General features: G+C 37.6%; 1 protein-coding gene across 3 annotated transcripts in view; it reads left to right on the top strand.

Moving 5' to 3' along the window:
- The window catches only part of kif26ba (kinesin family member 26Ba), a 91,257-nt gene that overhangs the window by 8,179 nt on the left and 61,512 nt on the right, over window positions 1-21,566 (top strand). For all 3 annotated transcript variants that reach the window (XM_043262758.1, XM_043262759.1, XM_043262760.1), the window contains exon 3: window positions 19,829-20,446. In XM_043262758.1, coding sequence (XP_043118693.1) covers window positions 19,829-20,446 — 618 coding nt within the window. The remainder of the gene's footprint in view (window positions 1-19,828; window positions 20,447-21,566) is intronic.

A 21,566-nucleotide genomic window follows, 5' to 3' on the forward strand; every position in this document is an offset into this window, starting at 1 on the left:
TTTATAACATTATCATTTTATATGGTTTAATATAGATATAACATGGTTGAACTGATAGATAGATAGATAGATAGATAGATAGATAGATAGATAGATAGATAGATAGATAGATAGATAGATAGTAAAAAAAGTAAAACTAGTATTATTGTTTAATATTATTACAATTTAAAATAACTGTTTTCCATTTTAATATATTGTAAAATGTAATTTATTAATGTGATGGCAAAGCTGAATTTTCAAGCATCCATAATTTACTTCAGACTTCAGTGTTCAGTTTTGTTGAAAATGTAATTTGCAATACATTATTACGTAGTATTATATAAAAATAATATATTTATAAATTACTTGAGTTAATTAAGTTTTAAACAGAATTAAGCATTAAAGTTCAGAATTAAACAAAGACTTTTAAACAGGATGATGCAGATATGTTTTTCTATATATATTGGAAGAACAAAAAAAAACCTCATATTTTGTGGCTCTTCCTTTGAACATTAACGGATACTCAATGCTAATGTATTATTTGAAAATACATAAAATGATTTGATGTTAGAGGTTTCTTTCTTGTCTTGATACTGTTTTCAGGATATCCAAGAGTTATATGACAGCTGTGACTCATTGTTTTTCTACTTGCTAATACTAATCAGAGAGTGAATTAATTAGGAAGAATACATTTTTAATTGTATTGGAGGTGAAGTAAGTCTTCATTGGTGCTCTCTTTTACTAAAACAGAAGCAAAAATGAGCTTTTTTAATGTTCAGGATTATACTAGAAGATATATGACCTTGGCTAATAGATTTTGACTTAAAGCCACTAAACTCTAGTTTTTAATTTCAATTATTCGTTAATTTCCATTAAACTACATTATGGTGGCAAGTTGCTTTTAAGACCCGCCATACATCTTTATTGTCCTCTTTCCCTCATTTTCTCTGTATATCTATTTTTTTTCTGGCTCTCTGTGTTTTCCTGTCCTATCTTTTTTCCTCTCAGGTTGAAGTAATTAGTCGCGTGGTTTCTGAGCAGCACTACAGAGCACGGTAACCTTGAGCTGAGGGGAATGTGAGGGAAACGAGAGCGAGAACAGAGGCAGAGAACACTCTCAGTCCCGAAGATTTGGGTCTGGGGTCTCAGAAGATGGATTACCTGCACAGCACAGAGCAATTTATCAATGTCAGAGAGCCAGAGAGAGGGAGAGAGAGGGAAATGGGGATGAGGAAAGAGTGAATGGAAGCAGAGAAATGGCTCATGGGAGGTCTGGCTTGATTCGAACCTAGATTCTTGAAAAATTACTGCACATACTCTCCCAATACACGAAAATATCATTTAGTCACAGCACTACTAGGCTGCACTATTACTCAATGACAGTTTTCTATTGCGTTTTATGGGCCTGCTATATTGTGCCATACTTTGCTGAACCTCCGCAGTCCCAATTTTGAACTCTGCAGTTAATAATGGTATTCTGTGTGCCGGCTTGGGTAAATTCAATTCAGTTTGTTAGAAGTGTCCAAATAGGCTGCTATTTCCTATGACGTAAATTGAAATCGGATTTCAGTTTCCTTCGTTAAACTGCCAAAAATTCAATTCTCAGTCCAAATTTTAGCTCTGTCTGTCTGACTTTGCTCTATCTATCTATCTATCTATCTATCTATCTATCTATCTATCTATCTATCTATCTATCTATCTATCTATCTATCCATCCATCCATTCATCCATCCGTCTTTTTGGGGGTGAAATGCCTGTTTAAAGTAGTATTGGAATGCAGATCAAACGAAAGACAAGGCTATTTGGCATTATAATGGTTAACCAATTTTTTTTCCGGTTTATTTTTGTTTCATAGCTGAGTGATCAAAGAATGACCCAATGGCAGCTTCTGTCCTTTATTCCTGAAACACTGGCCTCTGTCGTGTTTACCTACAGTATCGCCGTGTTATTTTAAGGTGGCATAGCCTCAGACTTCCCAAGTAAGCGCTGACAGCCGTAGGCTGAGGAGAAGGGCCACATATTTGTGTGTATCATTTTGTGTGTGTGTTTAAGGAAACGGCTCATGTGTGAGTGCTCTGCATGCCAGTTTGTAATTTTAAACTGAATTTGAAGAAAACAACGCCTACAGGCATAGAAACAGCGTAAGCCCTTGATGACAACACAAAGACTATGTGATTGAGTGTGTTGTGTTCATTTGGCAAAATGCATGTAAATTCAATCACTCCTGAGAGAGGCAAGTAACCGTCAGTGATTTTCCACTATCCATATTCAAAAACAGCAACAAATGCAAAATGTACGACTAATAATTTGCCCCTCATATTATTTTGCCTGACTGATTAGCGCATCATATTTTAAAGCTAAAAGTTATACAATATCATAATAATACAATTATATATCAATAATAATTCACATAATTGAATAAAAAATATGTATTTATTTTTAAATATTTATTCTAAACATCATTATTATTTTTATATTTAATATATGCAAATTCGCTGATTGATGTTATATGTAGCATTTCATGATCCAATCAAATCTTGTTTAGTTTTTCCACTGAATATTCTGTTTCATATTATGGAAGGCAATATACATTATCATATAATATTACATAAGTCATAAATACCGTTCCGTGCTTGCTTTATTATTCAGAAATGATCTTATTACATCTTTTAATTTAGTTGTCAAGTGGTGATAAGGAAAGGTGGATAATGTGTAACATGCTATAGACAGTATCCATACTATGATGTTGATTTTAAATTGATGCAAAAAATCACATCACCATAGCAACAGGGCGTATTAATTAAGATTGGAGTTTTCTTTTCATCTGTAAAGGCTGTCTGGTTGCTCTGTATGTTGACTATTTACCAGCTGGTTTACTAAACTACATAAGCCCCTCTCCAGCAGAGTATATTGTAGTGCTGCAGGTCAGGGTCAGAATCCTACAGCAGATGAGGCGCTTTGTGTTAAATAAGCATCAATTTGAGACTCGGTGTGGGTCGTGTATTAAACCATGTGTTATCTCTAACGCTGCAGCTTGTCAGGTATAGAGTCGCGAGAGAGAAAGACAGAAGAAAATCTCTCGGGCAGCGATATTCCTGCCTGTGTTTACAGACCTCAGATCATTTCAATAACTCATAAGAACATACAGCTCAATAGCTGGGTCAGTTGAAATCCACTGATCAGTGAAGGCAATGGAAAACGAAATAAATAACCTGCTCTGTGGGGTGACTTTGACTTGCATCCTCTGCTTGTGCTTATAGTGTAACGTGCGTGGTAGTACAAAAACGTTATAGAAATAACCCATAAAGCTCTGTTGATTTAGTATGCATATGAGAGCAGTGGTTGTATTATGTCAAACTAGGGGACTGTGTGAATACTAACACTGTCGGATATCAGACTGTGACTCCCAGGGGTTAATTTGCATGGTCTGTTTATCATAAATAGCCTGCGTATTCTTCAGTGATTGTGATTGTATGGAGGAATGAACAACACGTCCTCCCTACTGATCTCACAGTGGGTGTGTGCTTAGAGTCCTAATGAAACCCCACAATCTGTCCAATCAATCAAGGAGGTGACAGGCAGACAGGCCCCGCCCCCTTTTTCAGTTCCTCCTCTCTATCCTCCATCTCTCTCTCTCTGTGTGTCAAAGTCACTTACTAAAAACAGCCCAAAAAAAAGCATGTATGGCTTTATCTTATAGTGCCATCTACCCACTGTCAGATTTTTGAATGTCTTACGCTCACAATGGCTGTTTTATTTTATTAAAAATATAGTAAAATAACTATTTTCCGTATATTTTAAATTGTCGTTTATTTTTGAGTTGGCAAACCAGACATTTCTACTTTATTACACCAGTCACATGATTCATCAGAATTCATTCTAATATGCTGATTCGAATATTTATTATTACTATCATTGTCGAAAAGAGTCGTGCTGCTTAATATCTATCTATCTGTCTTATGTTAGTAGATAGTATTTAAAGTATGGATTTTTGTGTAGCACATCTCTAACTGGATGTAAGCGTCCTGCAAAGTTTTAAATCTGAAAGAGCAACGTGTATGAAGTTATTATCATTAAAAAAAAAGAATCGACTCTGAATCAGTCATTTTTTAAACGAATCCTCGACATGACCTCAAAATGAATCATTGCCCCCCACTTGTTGGTCTTTTTCCGTTTTGGTCTGAATAAAAATGTGAATTATTTCATTGCCACAAGGTGCAGGTTTTGGAGCGTTAAAACTCACAAATACTGCTTTAAATTAAACTAAGCAATCACTGGAGGGGTTTGGAAAAATTTATTATTGAACGAATCGTTTGGGAGTTGTTGAACCTATAAAATGCATATTATAAAAAAATGTGTTTTTTTGACCCAATAAGGGCGCTTTAATGAAATCGCTCTTTCTAGTATATCTAAATATAAAGTAACCAGTAGAAATTTCAAGTAATGAATACATTTTATGATTTCCAGCATTCAGTTACAATAGCCTCATTAACTCGTAATGAAGCAGCATGTTAGTGGTTGCTGCTATAAATAATGTCTAATTAGCTACTGTACGGAATTGCATGTGGAAATTGATTCTGGCCGTGCTATTACAGACAGAGAAATGTGTATAGAATTAGTGTGTTATGCTTTGTTTCCCATCCAGAATCTTCATACCTGCCCGCCCCGACCTTGCTCTTCGTCCTGTCGGTGCAGCATTTGCCATAAAAACACAGATGCATTTAAAAGCTCTCAGGAGCAATTGATCTCTATAGCTGAAGTGTCGTTTCATGCCGCACATGCTTCTCATTTCTAAATGGAGGTTGTTAATCACTCCAGGTGTCTGTTTGGCGCTCTCACCCCATCAATGAGAACACTACGGCAGAGATGATTGACCGTTAACGGTGTCTAGTGAAAACGCATTCATCACTGAGCACATATTGACCCTTTCCACCCAATGCAAAAAAGAAGGGATTGACAGGCTAGATTATGTCCTCTCCCGAACACCTCTCCAGTGCTGATCCTTGTGTCGGTAAGTGATATTGTCTAAATCACTCATCTCTGGCCTGACATTGACCCCCGGCCTCCACAAACAAAACACACGTCTTCGCCCTATTTGTAGAGACATGTTTTCATCAGAGGTCGCCCTGCCGCATCAATCCAGGCGGGTCAGTGGTTATAAATGAACATCTTCACTGGGAAGTGCAGCACTCAGCTGAGAGTCATTAATCTATTACGGCAAATTGCGTTAGGGAAGACCAACCCGTCGCTTTTCAATCATGGTCGAGTTAACTCAGGCAACTAGAGGAGGGTTTGTCGGCGATAAGACTTCTTGTTGAGATTCGGTTTAGATTATCTGTGTGTCGGTTAATTGATGCGATTTTTCAGCTCTGTTCCTGCCAATGAAGAACAGATCGTAGAGTGATCAGAAAGTCAAGAGTGGAGAGAGTCTATGAACTGTTGATGATCTGTTGATGAAGACCTCTTTTCTTGGTTTGTCCAATTATCTTTAAATTGACTTCAGGCAAATTTACTGCCGTGACACCAAATGTGACCTCGCAGAGGCTCAACGGGACAGTTCAACCAAATACAAAACCGCCTCAAAAACCCGGGGGGTCTCTTGTTTATGTGAAGTCTGGTTAGAGCGATATGTCTGAGATTTGAGTGTCTATAGTCTGTCGCTTATATCAATGAGAGCACTCGTTATCTCCACCGTTTAAAATAGTTCAGCATTTTCTTGGATTTGACAGCTTTTGAAAAAATAAACATTGATATATCCTTATTCCAAGACTCCAAACTCCAAATGCTGGCTGCCAAAAAATAACTTAATTTAGCCATTTATTGTCCTTGTTTATCTTGCTTTTCTCTGTGTTTTTGGCAAGGGGAGACATTTGTGTAGTTTGAATGATGTGGGGCCAATACAGAAAGAGATTTCCTTTTTTCGCAAAGCATTTTCTAACCGCATTATGTATTTTCTGTAAAAATGTCTCATTGGTAAGTTGCATACATACAGTGTTATATATTAATTATTTTTTAATGATTAAATTCTTTAAATTAAATATTCCACCATTGATTACTTCATTTTGATAGGATCCACCAGCCAGATTCAAACAGTAACTTCTTTTTTTTTGAACAATTAATCGAAGAAAACAAGAAAAAATCTAATGTTAATAAAAAAAAACATGGTTTAAAGGAACTATTTGAATCATTTCACACTGGTTGCACTATAATTATGTATACACACAGTAAGGAAAACTTAATAGAAAGACATTATTTTACAGTTTTTAATCTGTATAAAATGAAAAAGTGGTATGTGCATGCCTTATTTTGATTCACCACCTCTGAAAACCAATTTAGGAAAACACTGGAATAGATTAGTTTTAGGATTTGAAGAATCAAAATGAAGGCCATTCAAATTAAGATCGCAGTTATTAATCATCAAACTTAACCATCTCCAGTGTGTTTGATGGTATCCAGTGTTTATTTACAGCATATGCATTTTTCATTGTAACCACGTTGAACACACCAAAACTGATCTGTGATTGTAATGCTGGAGCCTCACTAGAGGCGAGTGCGTATTCCATAGTGTGCGCTGATCTCATATACTGCACTGGTGCACCCTCAATGTGCAGCCAGCTGGAACTTATTACAGGACGATAAAAGCAGAACTCTATGACTAGCTCCATTTCCTGTGTCAGATCCCTGGGCTGCTGCGAGCTCTAATTTCCTATTCATCCCTCCTCTGAGGGGTGCAGGGCCAAAAAGAGCTGCTGGCCAAGCGTGGATTTATGGCAGTTTTCTGGCAATGAGTTGCAGGTAGATAGCATTTGGTGGAAAGGAGACCTAAGCGATTGTGATCTCAGTTTTCCCCCCTCTCCATCTATCTCTCGCTCCTAATCTGGATTTTGAAAGCAAACAAACATCAGGGGTGCCGACGCGGATTTAGTTTGAAACGCATCTCGTACGAGAGCGGAAAATTTACCTGATGTCGAGAAACATCTGCAGCCTGTCCCATCTCATTATAGGATCTTTGGGGTTTTTACTCTCGTGTAGCTCATAAATGACACGCAATTTCTCTTCGCAGGATGCACGCTCAGCAATCACTGGTATGGATCTACATGTCAAGACTTCAAATGAGGCATGTGCTGTGTCCTCATGCATACATTAGCATTATCTGAACGCCATCCATTTTTCATTGATGTCGTGTGATTGAAAAAGGTTTGCTGCACCAGAAACCGTTTAAAAAAACACGTATTGCACCAGTTAAAGGGCTAGTTCTCCCAGAAATGAAAATTCTGTCATTAATCGTTCACCCTAATGTTCTTCTAAACCTGTAAGACTTTTGTTAATTTTCACAACACAAATTATCATAACACATATTATCTTTTTTTTAATATATATAAAAAACGAGAACTTTCAGACCCTGCATAAAGAGCAATGCAACAGTGGATCAACTGCAATTTTAAAGTTACTTTACTCTTCCGCACAAACCTGATCCAATCAATGCATGTGCATGTCAAATAAAATAAGTAAATATAAATAGTATTTTTCCTGTTTTTTTTTGGTATCAGCATTATTATGTTTCACACCCATGGCTAGATATTTTCAGCATCCGAGACTAATTCCTATCTACTTGTAAATCATGAAATCTCAAAAACAGTTTGCGACATTGAGATTTAAACATATTTTGAATCAAAATCTCACGTGAACTGTGCAATAATTGTTTCTTGCGCTCAAATAGTTTAATGCACCATTAGCCAATGCACATATGCAGTCTTAAGTGAGCATCACTGGCTGTTTCAATATTAACCAGAGCTTCTAATGGCAGCTCAGAAGCACAATGACTTTACTAAATGGTGATTGGGCTTATTCTGCATTTTCTCTTATTCATAATAATATGCTTGCGCCGTCTTAGTATAGCTAACGTTTTCGCTAGTAGCTACTAAACCTCAAATGTGGGCTAGGAGACTTACCATCTAAACACAACAGCTTCATCCAGCACAGTAATGAGGGAATGAAGTGACATCACTGCTGAATAATGAGCTCAGGGCTCATATGGAAATGACTAAAGGTTCAGGATTTTAGGATGTCTAAGTGGCTGAAGTGGACCTAAATCGGTGAGTTAGACTGGCCAAGCATTGGTGAGCGACACAGAGTCTACATTTTCTTTCTTAGCGTGTTTTCCCATGAGCGCTTAGGTAGAGATTTGTGGAAATGACTCTGAATGGCATGTATTTTTGTGCACTCTGAGCTCTTTGAGGACCCCCGTGTCAGCAGGTAGATCCGGACAGCAGAAACGAGGTGATTTTCTCTAAACCACAATCCTCTTTGCTAGGGGCAGCTGGGTTTGTGCAGGCTAACCGAAGGTGAAACCACACTTAAGTTGCATGCTGCAGTATAAAATTGTTCACAAATCCCCTGGAGCAAACGCCCACTCGGATAGCGAGGCTGCACATTATCAATAAATGATATGTTAATAGGGTCCTGAATGCTTGTTAAAGCTGCTGTAAGCAGTGTTTTGCTAACTTCCACAGCCACTCAATTTTCAACCGCATGCAGTTTCTTCAAAACATACTGAGAGCTCACAGGCCGAGACACACCTTTGAGATTTATAATTGTATTGTTTAGATATGCTGATTTGGATACTTATAGAGTGCCTTTATTGTAGCTCTGTAAATGCATGATTGAGCAATACATGCAGATAACATGTAGTTATTTCACTAATTATTTGGCATGACAGTTAACTGCTATTGCACAGTTTTTCAGTTCAGACGGTGTGATGTGAAGCATTAAAGTTAATGTGTTAATTTGTGCGAGAGAAGTCATTTACACTCTAAATGATATTGAGTTAAATTTCCAGTGAAGCACGAAATATATAATACGTTATACAAACATTAACGAGAAGACATCACAGCAGTAAAGCGTCTTTATTGCATATGTGACCCTGAACCACAGAACAATCATAAAGGGTAATTTTTTTTTAAACTGAGATTTATGAATTATCTGAAAGCTGAATAAATAAGGTTTTCACTGATGTTGCTTATGGTTTGTTAGAATAGGACGATATTTGGCTTATATACCATTATTTGAAAATCATGAATCTGATGCCTATTTACTATAATGAAATTAAGTTTCGAAATATATTTATGGTAAGAAATGTATAAAACATCTTCATGGAACATGATAGTTACTTAATATCCTAACAATGTATGGCTTAAAATAAAAATATTGTTGCTACAAATATACACATGCTACTTATGACTGGTTTTGTGGTCCAGGGTCGCATGCAGGTGTGGGGAAATTCAGTTTTAAGATTCACCGTGAACTGTTTGCCTGAAATGATTAAATTCGAATACATAAATTGATTATTCGTTTACTAAGATTTTGATTTAGGATTTACCGTTTCAGGTTTGATTCAGCATTTATACACAGTATTTTTCATTGTCATAAAAAGGGTCCTAATCTTTTCATTATTAAAAAGTCATGAAATGAATGCCAGATTGGTGTTTGGTGCTGATATGTAACTCGTACACAATAAATGCAAATCTATGACCATAGATACACATCTATGGTCTTTTCTCTGTGTTCTTTACTGCTTTCACTGCAGTGAAGGTAATGAATCTTGCTCATGTGCGATGCACAAGTACTTGTTTCTGTCATGTATTTCCTGGAAATAAACCTGCAGAACGTGGTATTCCAGGTGCAGAGCCTCTCTCTCTATCTCTCCAAACATGTGGTTCTGTCCATATTCTCTGTGATGCCTGAGGAGATTAATGTTGGGGTTTCTCGTGCTGCGTGACTGTGGCTGCCCATCCGGAGACCTTTGGACGGGTCTTGAGTGAGTTCATACAGAACTGATGAATGTTTGGCAGTGGAGGTGATTTGCTGTGGGCTCAGAGAGCTGCGTGAAACACAACCAGGAAGAGAGCAGAATCTGAGCCAGTAACAGAGATCAGAGTGGAAATATGTTGTTATTCACTGCCACATGCCTCAGTAAATGTAGTTATCATTTTGAACTGGACTGTAAACTGTCCTCAGTGTTGTGTTCTGCAGATGTCGGTCAATAATTAAATTCAATGACATATTTGTTTTTGTTTTCAGCCACGACTGTTGCCGATTATCAAAAAGTACATGATTTGTTCTTCACCCTCCGGCATATATTTAATTCAGTTTGATGAAAGCTCTTCTTTTGAACTTTCTATTCAGCAATGAATCCTTGTAGCTGCGACTAAAATATTAAGCAGCGCATCTTTTAAAAAAAAGCATTTTACAAGGCTTTCTGAAGGCTCATGCGACACTGAAGACTGCAGTAATGATCACAATAGTACAGTTTTAGTCAAATGCACGCATTCTTGGTGAGCAGAACAGATTTCCAGACATTTTCAATATGCGATTGACATATTGCAGGATTACGTGGTTGATGTGTGCCCTGCTAGAGGTGCTGTTAAAAGTGACCGCCCGAATGTGAGTCATATATCTGATGGAACTGTCTATCAGCCGTTCATGTGATCACTAAAAGGTGAACAGACGTTGAATCGTGTGTGGGCCGTGGGCTCAGTGCAGCATCTCATCCGCAATAGGTTCGTAAAACAAATAAGCTCCATAAAAAATATGGCACAGAACCCAACTCTTAATGAAACCAGTTCAGCTTTGGAAAACGCTGGACATTTGAGAAAGTGGAAACTGCAGATTTTTCTCTTGCTTTTGTGTTGACTCCTTGGCTTGCATCCATTTCTAGCTAATTTGCGTAAAAACAGGCTGCTCAATTTCAGTCGGGAACCATGTTGATTTTATGACTCTCTTTGGCTGAATCAAAATTAAGGCAAAACAGATGTGTTTTATTATAACTTGGATAGGTATTGTTGCATCAGTAATAAGCCTCAAAAATGCCTCGAAGTACTTACAGAAGTATGAGTATGTATCCTTTTAAATACATTTTTTGGTCATTTTATGTCTTTTTTTATACGTATTGCAAATGTATGGTGTCATTTAACATTGTCCCCCTAATTTAGGTCTTTAGTACTTTTGTTCCAGATTTTTGTGCACCCTCATTCAGTTTTTGAAATAGTTGTATCTTGGCCAAATATTGTCTAACAAACTCTATATCAATGGAAAGCTTGTGCATTCAGCTTTCAGACGATGTATAAATCTCAATTTCGACACTTAAGACTAGTTTTGCGGTCCAGGGTCACATATGGAATAAGAGTTTTATAAAAGTAATAAGCCCCTTGAAGAAATGGTTTAAAGCGAATTCATAACAGTTACGTTTTGTTTTGTTTTGACAATGCCCCTTAGGTGTTATAAATTTACTGTTCACGGAGTTATAAATAGTTATTATACAGTTATAGTGTAAGTACTTTTAAAGAACTGTTTGAGTCGACTTTTAATTGGTGCAGCGCATGTTTTGGGTCAGGATGTTCATGTTAAAACGGATCTGGTTTGTTTGCATTGGGTTTTCGTGCTGTGTACTCTTTCAGACTTCACTTATGCGTTCAGTTTGAATGTAACTTTGACAGTTATTGACAGCACGGCTGCATTTCTGCCTACACTAAACCTGCTGTCTGAAGCTCACACGCATGCGTATGGGACTGTAAACGTACTGTGTGCCCTTATCAATAGCCGTCTATCTGTCCCTCCTCATCCGCATGGTTGGCAGCAGTTTAGGGCCAGAGACACGAGTGGGTTCTGCGGGGGCAGATAGAGAGGTGGTCCCCGCGGAGACTTCTCGGTTTGTTGATGTAGGATAACTGTCAAGGCAAAGCGGCGGGCTAGGGATGTCAAGCTAAACAGCTTCTTTGTGAAGTTTACGGATATGTTGTGTACACTCAGAGGAAGGTGGAAATGTAATGAACGACCAGTGAAACCTCAATATGAATGAAGCCACTCACAAAACGAACGCCACATTAGCCAAAAGCAACAGCGGGTAATATGTCAGCGCAAAAACTGACTTTGTCCTTGCATCGCTCTCCAGGTTTTTACGCATTTATAGTTTACAGGATCTCGATGAAGGATATACATCTGAAGAGACCAAAAAAAAAATTAAGGGCTTTCATATGATTGCAAACTATAAACTAGCAATGAGAGCAAGTCTTTGCTTTAGTTTCTTGATGCATACATAAACATTGAGTTTCTTCTGTAAATACACTTACCGGAGGAAAGTTAGCTGAACAGTGGATGTTTTCAGGAGTGTGAGGTTAACCTGATCAATTCTAAAACTTAGTAGGTAAGCTATTTTATTAAATTATAATGCAATGCCATTCGCACCAGACTGAATTACATTGCACTCGTATGTTATTTATGTATTGTTATTATGCTATTCACATTTTGTGTTTAGATATTTAGGTGTATTTAGATTACTGAAATAAAATGGGTTTTTCATCTAACATTAATTAATTTCAGTTTCAAAATGATTTTAATGGTTAAGCATTATAATTATAACACCGCATGATCAGTATAATTTAGTATCCGGAAATGTTCAAATCTTTTTATTCGAAACATTTCTCGCCTTCACATCTAACATTCCCCCGAAGGCAACCATAATGAGGGTTAAACAGGCCACTAACTTTCAATTTAATCTTACTCTTTCATTAAAGGCTTACTTCATCAAAAAAAATGAAAATTCTATCATCATTTTCTCACCCCCATTTTGTCGCTAACCCGCGTGACTTTCTTTCATCTGTAAAACAGATTTTTTTTTTTTCCTCCAAATGATGACTATGAATCCGAGATGAGTTTTGAAAATACCAGCACAACTGTGAAAGAGGCTTTTGTCTGACCGATATGTTGGTGTTGGCATGCTCAGAGATGATGATATATAAGCAGCATACCATGATGATGATGTCATCATCAACAATATCATTGTTGACCGAAAATCAGCAAGCGAGCCAGCCCACAACAATGATTGGCAGCACTGATAGGTCTCCTAAATCCATTGCAAGATCTGTAGCATTCTGTAAAATGTCACGGATGTGTGAAGTCCGAAATGTCTTTCTGTTTGTTGTTCGCTAATGTATGAGATCATTCTGTACTCGTATGCTGTACAATATCAGATGCGTTGAACTCTTTCTAGCTCATATCTACTGGCTTCCTACATTCTTTAAAATAAGGTTCTTTATTAGCAGGTTAAATTTAAGTACATAGTTGTTAAGGACACCTAATATAAAGTGGGACCCTTTACTGTGAAACCTTCCTTTTGGAGTATTTTTTTAAGAGTGTAGACAAAAAGAGGCAGTTAAGAAAGCAAGACAGTCTATCTTCTGTTCCCGCTATGTAGCTCATGACTTTTGCCCCTTGTCCTCCATGTTTGTCCCATTGGTACAGGCCCATATAGACGATGGTTAATTGATTCAGTCAGGGCTCCTGCTAGCAGTATTAATGACTTCAATGTTTTCATAACCAGCCTGATAATGGCTGCCGCTCTCTCTGGTTTCTGCTAATGAAATAAGGAATTGACTAGTGAACAGGAAACCAGAGGCTCTGGACGCAGGCCTAACTTTTGCTCATTTGCTTTGTCCTCTAAAGCTGGGGCGAATGTGGCTTGAGACTAGGCCGGTGGCAGTGAGTAAATGCTTCCAATTAGGACCTAATAACCATCCAGACTCTTTCGAAACTAATTCGACACTAAGGAATATAAGCCGTTTCTTCATACTTGGATCCGGTTTCCATCGTGATGAATGGTGACTGTCCAATCAACACTTCTACGAAGCTCTCATCTGAAGTGTGTTTAAAGCAGATCGCTGGACCAGAGGGCTTCAGTCCATCTGGCGGTCTTAAGAGGCCTCTTTCACCCTCTCTCAGATGCACTCTGTCCGTTTTTGGTTGGAGAATGAATGGATGCATCCATTAGAGCGCTTTAGCTTTCACAGTTCTGTTTGTCCCCCCAATATAATCCCAGAGTCCATGCAATTATAGTGAGAAGACAGGGTTTATTTTTATAAATGCATGCAGTAGGTAATAATGTAAATACTGCAAAATGTTATAGATGTTGCACGGATGTGTCTTGAATGAATGCATAGCTCTTTTCCATGTTCACTAACTAAAATCTGGTTCCTTTGAAAACCCTAATGGAGCTTACTAAGTGCTCACCTCTTCCACTATTATTTAATATGAAAACAACCTCAGAGACCCCACTAAAATATGTTTTTTTTTTCTTGAGGCAAAGCTGTACTGCAAAATATTTTATTTATGCAAATAGTAAAAATGCGGAAACATGTTTTCCATAAGTGTAAATGCTTTGCATCACTATGTTTGTCACTTAAATTCCTTCGTAAATATTTATTCAGAATAAATATATAGTTCATTTCACTGGTATGTATACCCACGCCCTCCGTAGTTCATATCAAATCTATAAACCAATTGGATTTTATTATTTACTTTGACATTAAACACCTCTGTTTACTGATTATCACATTTTGGTTGGAATATGACAATCAAATTCTCATATTAATAAGTGAAATGCCTGCAAGCAGCACTTTTTAGATAAGCACAAGTGTTGCTTAATTTTTTCCTGCGAGGCATTGGTTTTCACGAAGCTAAATGTGTCGTAAATATGAGACAGGCAGCTTTTCGAACATCAGTCAAAGTTGTTTTTCCTTCAAAGAGGATTTGAGTTCACTCTTTTTTTTTTACAGTTAAACTGAGTTAAAGTCTGCTATTTTTGGTTATTTTTGGTTAAGTCTTGAAGTGGCACGGCTTAGGATTTGGTATTTGGGTCTCCACCCTGAAAGAAGAAATATCTGCAGTGGCTTTGCATGAATTACACAAATGCAAGTTTCTGCTGCCGCAGTCGAAAAAGCTCCAGTGCTGCGATTAACATCCAGCCTATATATATTATATATTATATATATAAACAAAGCTTGACATAGCTTCAAAGACAACTTGCTTTGATAAACATTTAGTCTCTAAACCAACAGAACTTCCAGTGCGTGAGTGATAATTTCCTGTCGGTCAGGGAAGTGAAGGTCAGATATGGTCCACAGACATATTCCAGATCACTCCTGTCTGCTTTCTACAAATATTTACAACAATATTTCTTTGCATACTAATCTATCATGTACAGCTTCTATGGACATCCTGATTGAAGTACAGTGCATATTTATAGATCATATACTCTCCTGTTCAAAAGTCTGTATGAAGGCGAGAAATCATTCTAATATGCTGATTTATTGCTCAAGAAATGTCTTATTATTATCAGTGTTATTTTTATATATTTTTTAAATGGAAATTACAATATAGCAAATCAGTATTCTTCCTGAAAAATCCAAATGTTTGAAGTTTGAATGTATGACTAGTAACGTGGAAAAAGCATCTGTGAGTAGTACAAACATCTAATTGATGCATCCATTCAGTTTTTTTCATGCTCTGTTCAATTTTGCTTTTATTACACTTTATATATTTGTAGATTTATATTATAATGCATTTGCATTTATAATGCAGCTTTGTCAAATTTTTTTTATCATGCATTGAGCCAGAAATCTCCACTTCAGAAGCACTTAACCGCTTCCAGTTTTATTTCTAACTATATTACAGATGGTTTGTTCATATATCACTCGCCTGCTTTTAAACAACATTGTATTCCTAAAAACAGCTGCTGACAGTATTTTTAAATATATTCAGTGATAAAAGAGCTATACAAAACCCCCTGCTGTCAAAACCTTTAATATATCACTAAAATAACAAGAATTATGAATCTGACACGATCGCATCTTCAGATTTCTGTTCTGGACAAGTATGCAAATGAATGCATATCTCATTTTATGTATATCCTTTATGAATGCAGTCTAGTGGTGTTTTAATGTCTTGAGTCATCTCATTTGTCTTCACAGTTCATTGGTTTGAGGGTTGATGTAAACACAGTTTGAGAGGAGACTGTCACTGAGGGTCTGTACAACATTGTGTCTGTCATCTTTAATGTCCCATCAGCTTTTTAACTAACAGCCAAATATATCTGATTAGCACGGGGCAGGAACCAAAATGAGACAGACAAGCTTTCTGGGTGTGTTTTGCACCTTATGCTGGGTTGCGTTTTTTCACGACAGAGCCACCCAAGACATCTAAATGTATTGGGTCTGTACTTTATAGTTCAGTGTTGTTCCCCCGTTAGCTTTAGTGAGCTGTATAAGAGCAGCATTAACTGCAGAGGTCACCGCGTGCAATGTACGGGGCATAGGGGACGCTGGCTGAGGACGGGAGTGATACACAAAGCAGCTTGTGTAAGATGAGAGTCGGCCTCTAGATTTACACTGACAGCAGGAATGTGTGGTTTTAATCAGAACAGACCTTCAGTCTCTCTCCTTCAGTGACTGTGCTCGTGTGCGGGGCTTTGATTAGCTGGAAACCTGCCCTGTGCCCAGCCGAGAGGGTCCTGCCAGAACCGGCGGGGAGGTACAAGGTGCGGTAAGGACACCGTGAGCCCAGAGCAGATGGATTGCAGTGTGTTTCCGCCCCACTGCTGCCCCGCCAACTCTTGAGTCTGTAATGATGTGTCAGAGACCCACGATGCACTGTCAGAAATATTCAATGCAACAGCTGGGTTGAAAAATGCTACGGTTATGTGATGTCGCCCGAGGAAGCAACAAATGAAATCCAATTTTTTTTCTTAATAGGCATATTTGTGCACATTCCATCTGTGCGTTATTCTAAAGGAACGAGATATAAGTTATCCCTTATTTTGCACTTTTGAATTAAGCTGTTTTCTGTGAACGTGTAAGACGTCTGATTTATTACCTTCTATAGGTAGAGTAACAAAGAGCAGTAAACAATAATACTATTTGCAATACAAACCAATGTGTATATGATCAAAATAATGCAATATGATATCAAATGGCAGTTATACAAGTAGCATAACAGACTCACACACTTTCACATAAATAAAAAATAAGTGTTAAATAATCTTTCCATTTGTGTTTGGGTTGTTAGGCAATATTTTTAGAATATACTGTATGTACTATAAAAATTTAAACGGTTGGAAAATCGTAAATCTGGAATCTGAGGGTGAAAATATCAAAATTTTGAGATAATCGCCTTTAAATTTGTCCAAACGAAGTTCTTAGTTCTTAGTAAAAATTAAGTTCTGATATTTACTTAATATCTTCTTGGATAAATTTAGAAAATATCCCTAATGTAACATGAATTAATATCCTAATGACTTTTGGCATAAAATAAAAATTGCTCATTTTGACCAATGTATTTTTGGCTAATGCTACAAATATAGGCTATCCAAGTGACTTAAGACTTAAGATTTAAGTGGACCAGAGTCACATTATATATTTTTATTTCAGCTAAAGTGTATTTAATAAATAAAAAAAAAAGATTTAGTTAACTACAAGATTCTGTAGTGTTGCCAGATTTTACACACATGAATCAGTGTTTTAGAAAATGTAATACATTGTCATTAGCTGCAGTTCTAATTCAGCCTGTCTGCATGCAAAATGAGTTTAAACCCAAGGTTTAAGGTTAATTGTTATACTAGCTGGTTTAAAGTTCACACCTCTTCATGACTACTGCAGACCACCATAGTCTCTAACAAGCACTGTATAGATGCTAAAAAGGTCAAGTATCTGTCAAGGCATCGGGATGCTAATTAGAATCCATCTAGCCATTATGATGAGCTCCATAATATGAAAATTCCAACTGTGAATTGTGATAAACTTGGGCGATAAGAAAAAAAATAGTGAAATCATTTAATTCTTCCTTGTGGCAGAACTATTTTGTGTAATGTAGCTTTTAAGTCAGTGTCTTAATCAAAAACAATACACAGATGGGATGCAACAGAATGAAAGATTAAGTATATTTATTTCTGAGTGTCCACTAAGTCATTGTAAGTGTGTGTCTCTTCCCTTGCGTGATGAAAGGATGACGCCATTCCCCGTATCTCAATTAATCTAATTAAAATCGTTCCTGCATCTTCACACTGGCCCTGTGAGCATGTGCCAAAACATAATTATGATCTTCATCTTACGGAATGCTGAAGCACATGGTGTGATGATGCACCAAAGCCAGATAATTGGCAGCTTTATGCTAATGAAGACTCGGTAGACAGAAAAAACAGAAAGCAGATTAGATCCAGACAAAGCGTGCGAACAAAGACGTTTGCATTAGAATTGTATTCTGCATAAAGTTACTATACAAAATAGCGTTCACGTCGTTTATGCTGAATATACCATCATCCTTATATCTCAGTTAGTCATTAATTGGCGCATTGGTTTAGGTTCACTGCTGATATCCGAAACGCTGGTGGTTTGATCGCTGCAGGAAGTGAGCTATGAACCAATCAGAAGGCACTTAACCCCAGGATGCTCCGGGGGGATTGTGCCTGTAATAAGTTCATGGCGCTGCTCTGTGGTGACATCACGTGAATGTCTTGGAAATAAATTCCATGGTTGTGTGGCGTAAAATTAATGGTTGTTGTATCTAATTACTTACCCTTGAATATAGTCTCATTTAGTCTGCTTAAGACTGATTAGGAAAACCGAGGGTGTACGTTTGCCCAGAGGGTTCAGTTTCTCAGAGGTTGCTCATTCATTTCTTAGAAGACCTAATTGAGTTCTCAGTTGTTTCATCAATCAGTACATTTTCCTAAAACCTAAAAATAGACATAAAATGTAGTTTGGTCATACAGTTTAAGTACAGGTCAACAGATAAAAGAATGTGGATAGCAGCTTATTTTGTGCATAGGTTTGTCAAATAATTTGATTCATAGTTAAAATTAAAATGCTGTCGTTATTTTCATTCTAAACGTGTATGAAAACAAAAGAAGAAAACAATGGGGTCCAGTGTTATTTGGTTCCAAATGGTCTCCTTCAGATTTTTTGCAAATGAAAGTATGTCATAATGATTTGGAATCACATGATGAGAATTTAATGATCCTATTAAGATAAAATATCTAAAGGAACATTTAATTAAAAATATGTGTGTTTATTAAAAATTGTAGTGTAAGACTGCACTGCACATTTTGAAGTCTGAGGATAGCCTGAGACTCTTTCAGCATGTTTTAGCTAGCTATGGTTTGTTTTAGGAGAAGCATCTGAGAATCTGAGAAAAGCAGCAAAAATCTCAATTTCATATCACTGCTGTCTATAAGAAGCAACAGAGAAATTGACTATATTTGTGATACTGTTTTTGAGTTTTCTTTCTTGAATAATTTTAATGTCGGTAGGGACATTTGAAATCAATCAATCTGTGATTGTGCATCTATGGTTCAGTTAAGAGCCTATATCATCCATATAACCTTTTCATTGCACAAATTTAGTTCTTTGGATTATTAAATCCAATTATGGATTTTTGAAAATGAGCTCATTCAATGTGTAACACAGCTCTAACTGAATGAAAGCAAAGTTTTAAATCTGAGTGCACCGTGTATAAAGTTGCTGTCTCCTATTTACAATTTGTCGTTTTTAAAACGAGTCCCAAGCTAGTTGACGTCAACATGAAATATTAACTTATTTCTCACCCACTTGTCAGTCTTTTTGTGTTGGTCTGAATGAAAATGCAAATTCATTCTTTACCACTGTTGCTTTTGGAGCGTTAAAACTCACAAACACTGCTTTAAATGAAATCAACCAATCACTGGAGGGGTTTGGAAAACATTTATCATTGAACCACTTGTCTGGAAGTCGTTGAAGAAGTAAGGTCAAAATAAATGCATGATATAAGAAATTTTTTTTTGACCTTGTATGCATGTCAATCCATTGTTTGGGACTCCCAAAACGTAAAAAAATAACCTATAATGGGGCACTTTAAATAATGATTCTAAGAGCTGTTCACTGAAAGATTCTCTAGGGAACCAAACATGGTTCTTCATGGTACCACTGGCTACTGCATGTGACATAATGCTCTATTTTCCCTCTTTGTTCCATCTCTCTCTCCATAGGATCCCTCCTTCTCCCTGCTGCTCCATGATAAACTGCAGGTGCCCAACAGCACACGTAAGGCATGGAACGAGCGTGACGGTCGCTGTGACGTATGTGCCACCCACCTGAGTCAGCTGAAGCAGGAGGCCGTCCACATGGTGCTGAGTCTGGAGCAATGTGATGTATCTCCTGGGTCTCCTCCATCCCTGGCTTCTCTGGTGGGATCCCGCAGCATCCTCCAGGGTCCTACTCCACCTCGAGACTGGCCGTTCCTCCCTACAGGCTACCATTCCTCGGCCTCCTCCACATCTGCTACAGTTTCTGCCACCACATCCAGTTCTACCCCAACAACCACCAATGCAAACAGTGGCGGCAGTTCCCACCACCCAGCCTACCCCAAACACGGATCCAAACCCAACAGTCTGGGGGTGAGCAATGGCGTGGAAAAGAAGAACAACTCACCCGGCCACGCAGGAAAGTCCACAGGACCACAGCAGCCTCACCTACCCAGCAGCCCCAGCAGCTCTAATGGAACTGTGTTGAGTTCTGTCGCACTCCAAGCTCACCAATACCTGGACGGCACCTGGACGTCTGGACACGTGTCAAGAGCCAATGGCGTCACACTCTATCCTTATCAGGTAGGCATAGTGTGAAGCCTTATCTATCTATCTATCTATCTTTCTGTCTCTGTCAATCTATACATCTGTGTCTGCATGTCTATCTATCTATCTGTCTTAACTTGATTGGTTAAATGGTTGATTCAAATTGCATTGCAATTAGAGGTAATTTGCCAATTTAGCAAACATTACAAACAGTGTCAATATCACATATTTATGGAACATACATGTGTGTATAAGTTTTCATAATTTTCTGAATCATTTTGAATGTGATGGCTTACACAACAAACAATGAAGTTGTGAAGAGTTTGATAGTTTAAGTAAGAATCGACTCATTTTTGATCAACAAGCCATATGCAAACAGTTTTATAATTGCATTTTAATAATTTGCTCAAATCAATAAGAAATTCCAATCTGATGCAAACAAGAACCCTGTTCAGAAATCTAAGAAAATAGTTTTCATCGTGCATCGAAGAAAGTGGGCAGTGTATAGTTTTCTAAATCAGTCACTTATGAGGTTCAGTTAGTATGCTGCCTAAATGTAGACTTCAAGACAGCTCATTAGTTTTTCTGGAATAAAACCTTAATTTTTTTATTCATGGTTGGAGGGTTGGAGCGTCCCTTTGGGGAAAAGTGCCGCCTGATGTAATGAGGTGTTTGTTTGCACATTGTGGTTAATGTTGTAATCTGATGATACAGTCCTTTGGGAGATGCTCTGGGCCTAATGTGAATTAGTAATGTATCGTGCGGAAGGAATTACATTTTATATAGACGGCATGGGGTTGAAGGAACCCTTCGAGGGAATCAATTTGATTCATTTGTTTGGACAAAAGCCTAGCTCCTTTGGTCTGCTGTGTTTGCGGAGACAGAGAACCCTTGGAAGGCTAGTTCATTTAGTTTCTCCCCTCTCTGTAATGGGATGGTGTTTAGATTATATCACTGGAGAGCAAACAATTCATTTCTGGCAGGCAGGTGAGTGACATTCAGTCTGCTTGAGACCTAATTCTTATTTATTCCACTCTGAGATCCAAGGTTAGTGCATTTCTACCCGCAAGAGTCAACATGTCATATTTGAACAAGCGCTTGAATTGGGTCCAAATGAGAGATTTTGTTTTAAGAGGGATAATTCAGTCTTGCCGTA

Source organism: Puntigrus tetrazona, chromosome 17 (genome assembly GCF_018831695.1).
Source record: "Puntigrus tetrazona isolate hp1 chromosome 17, ASM1883169v1, whole genome shotgun sequence".
NCBI lineage: Eukaryota > Metazoa > Chordata > Actinopteri > Cypriniformes > Cyprinidae > Puntigrus > Puntigrus tetrazona.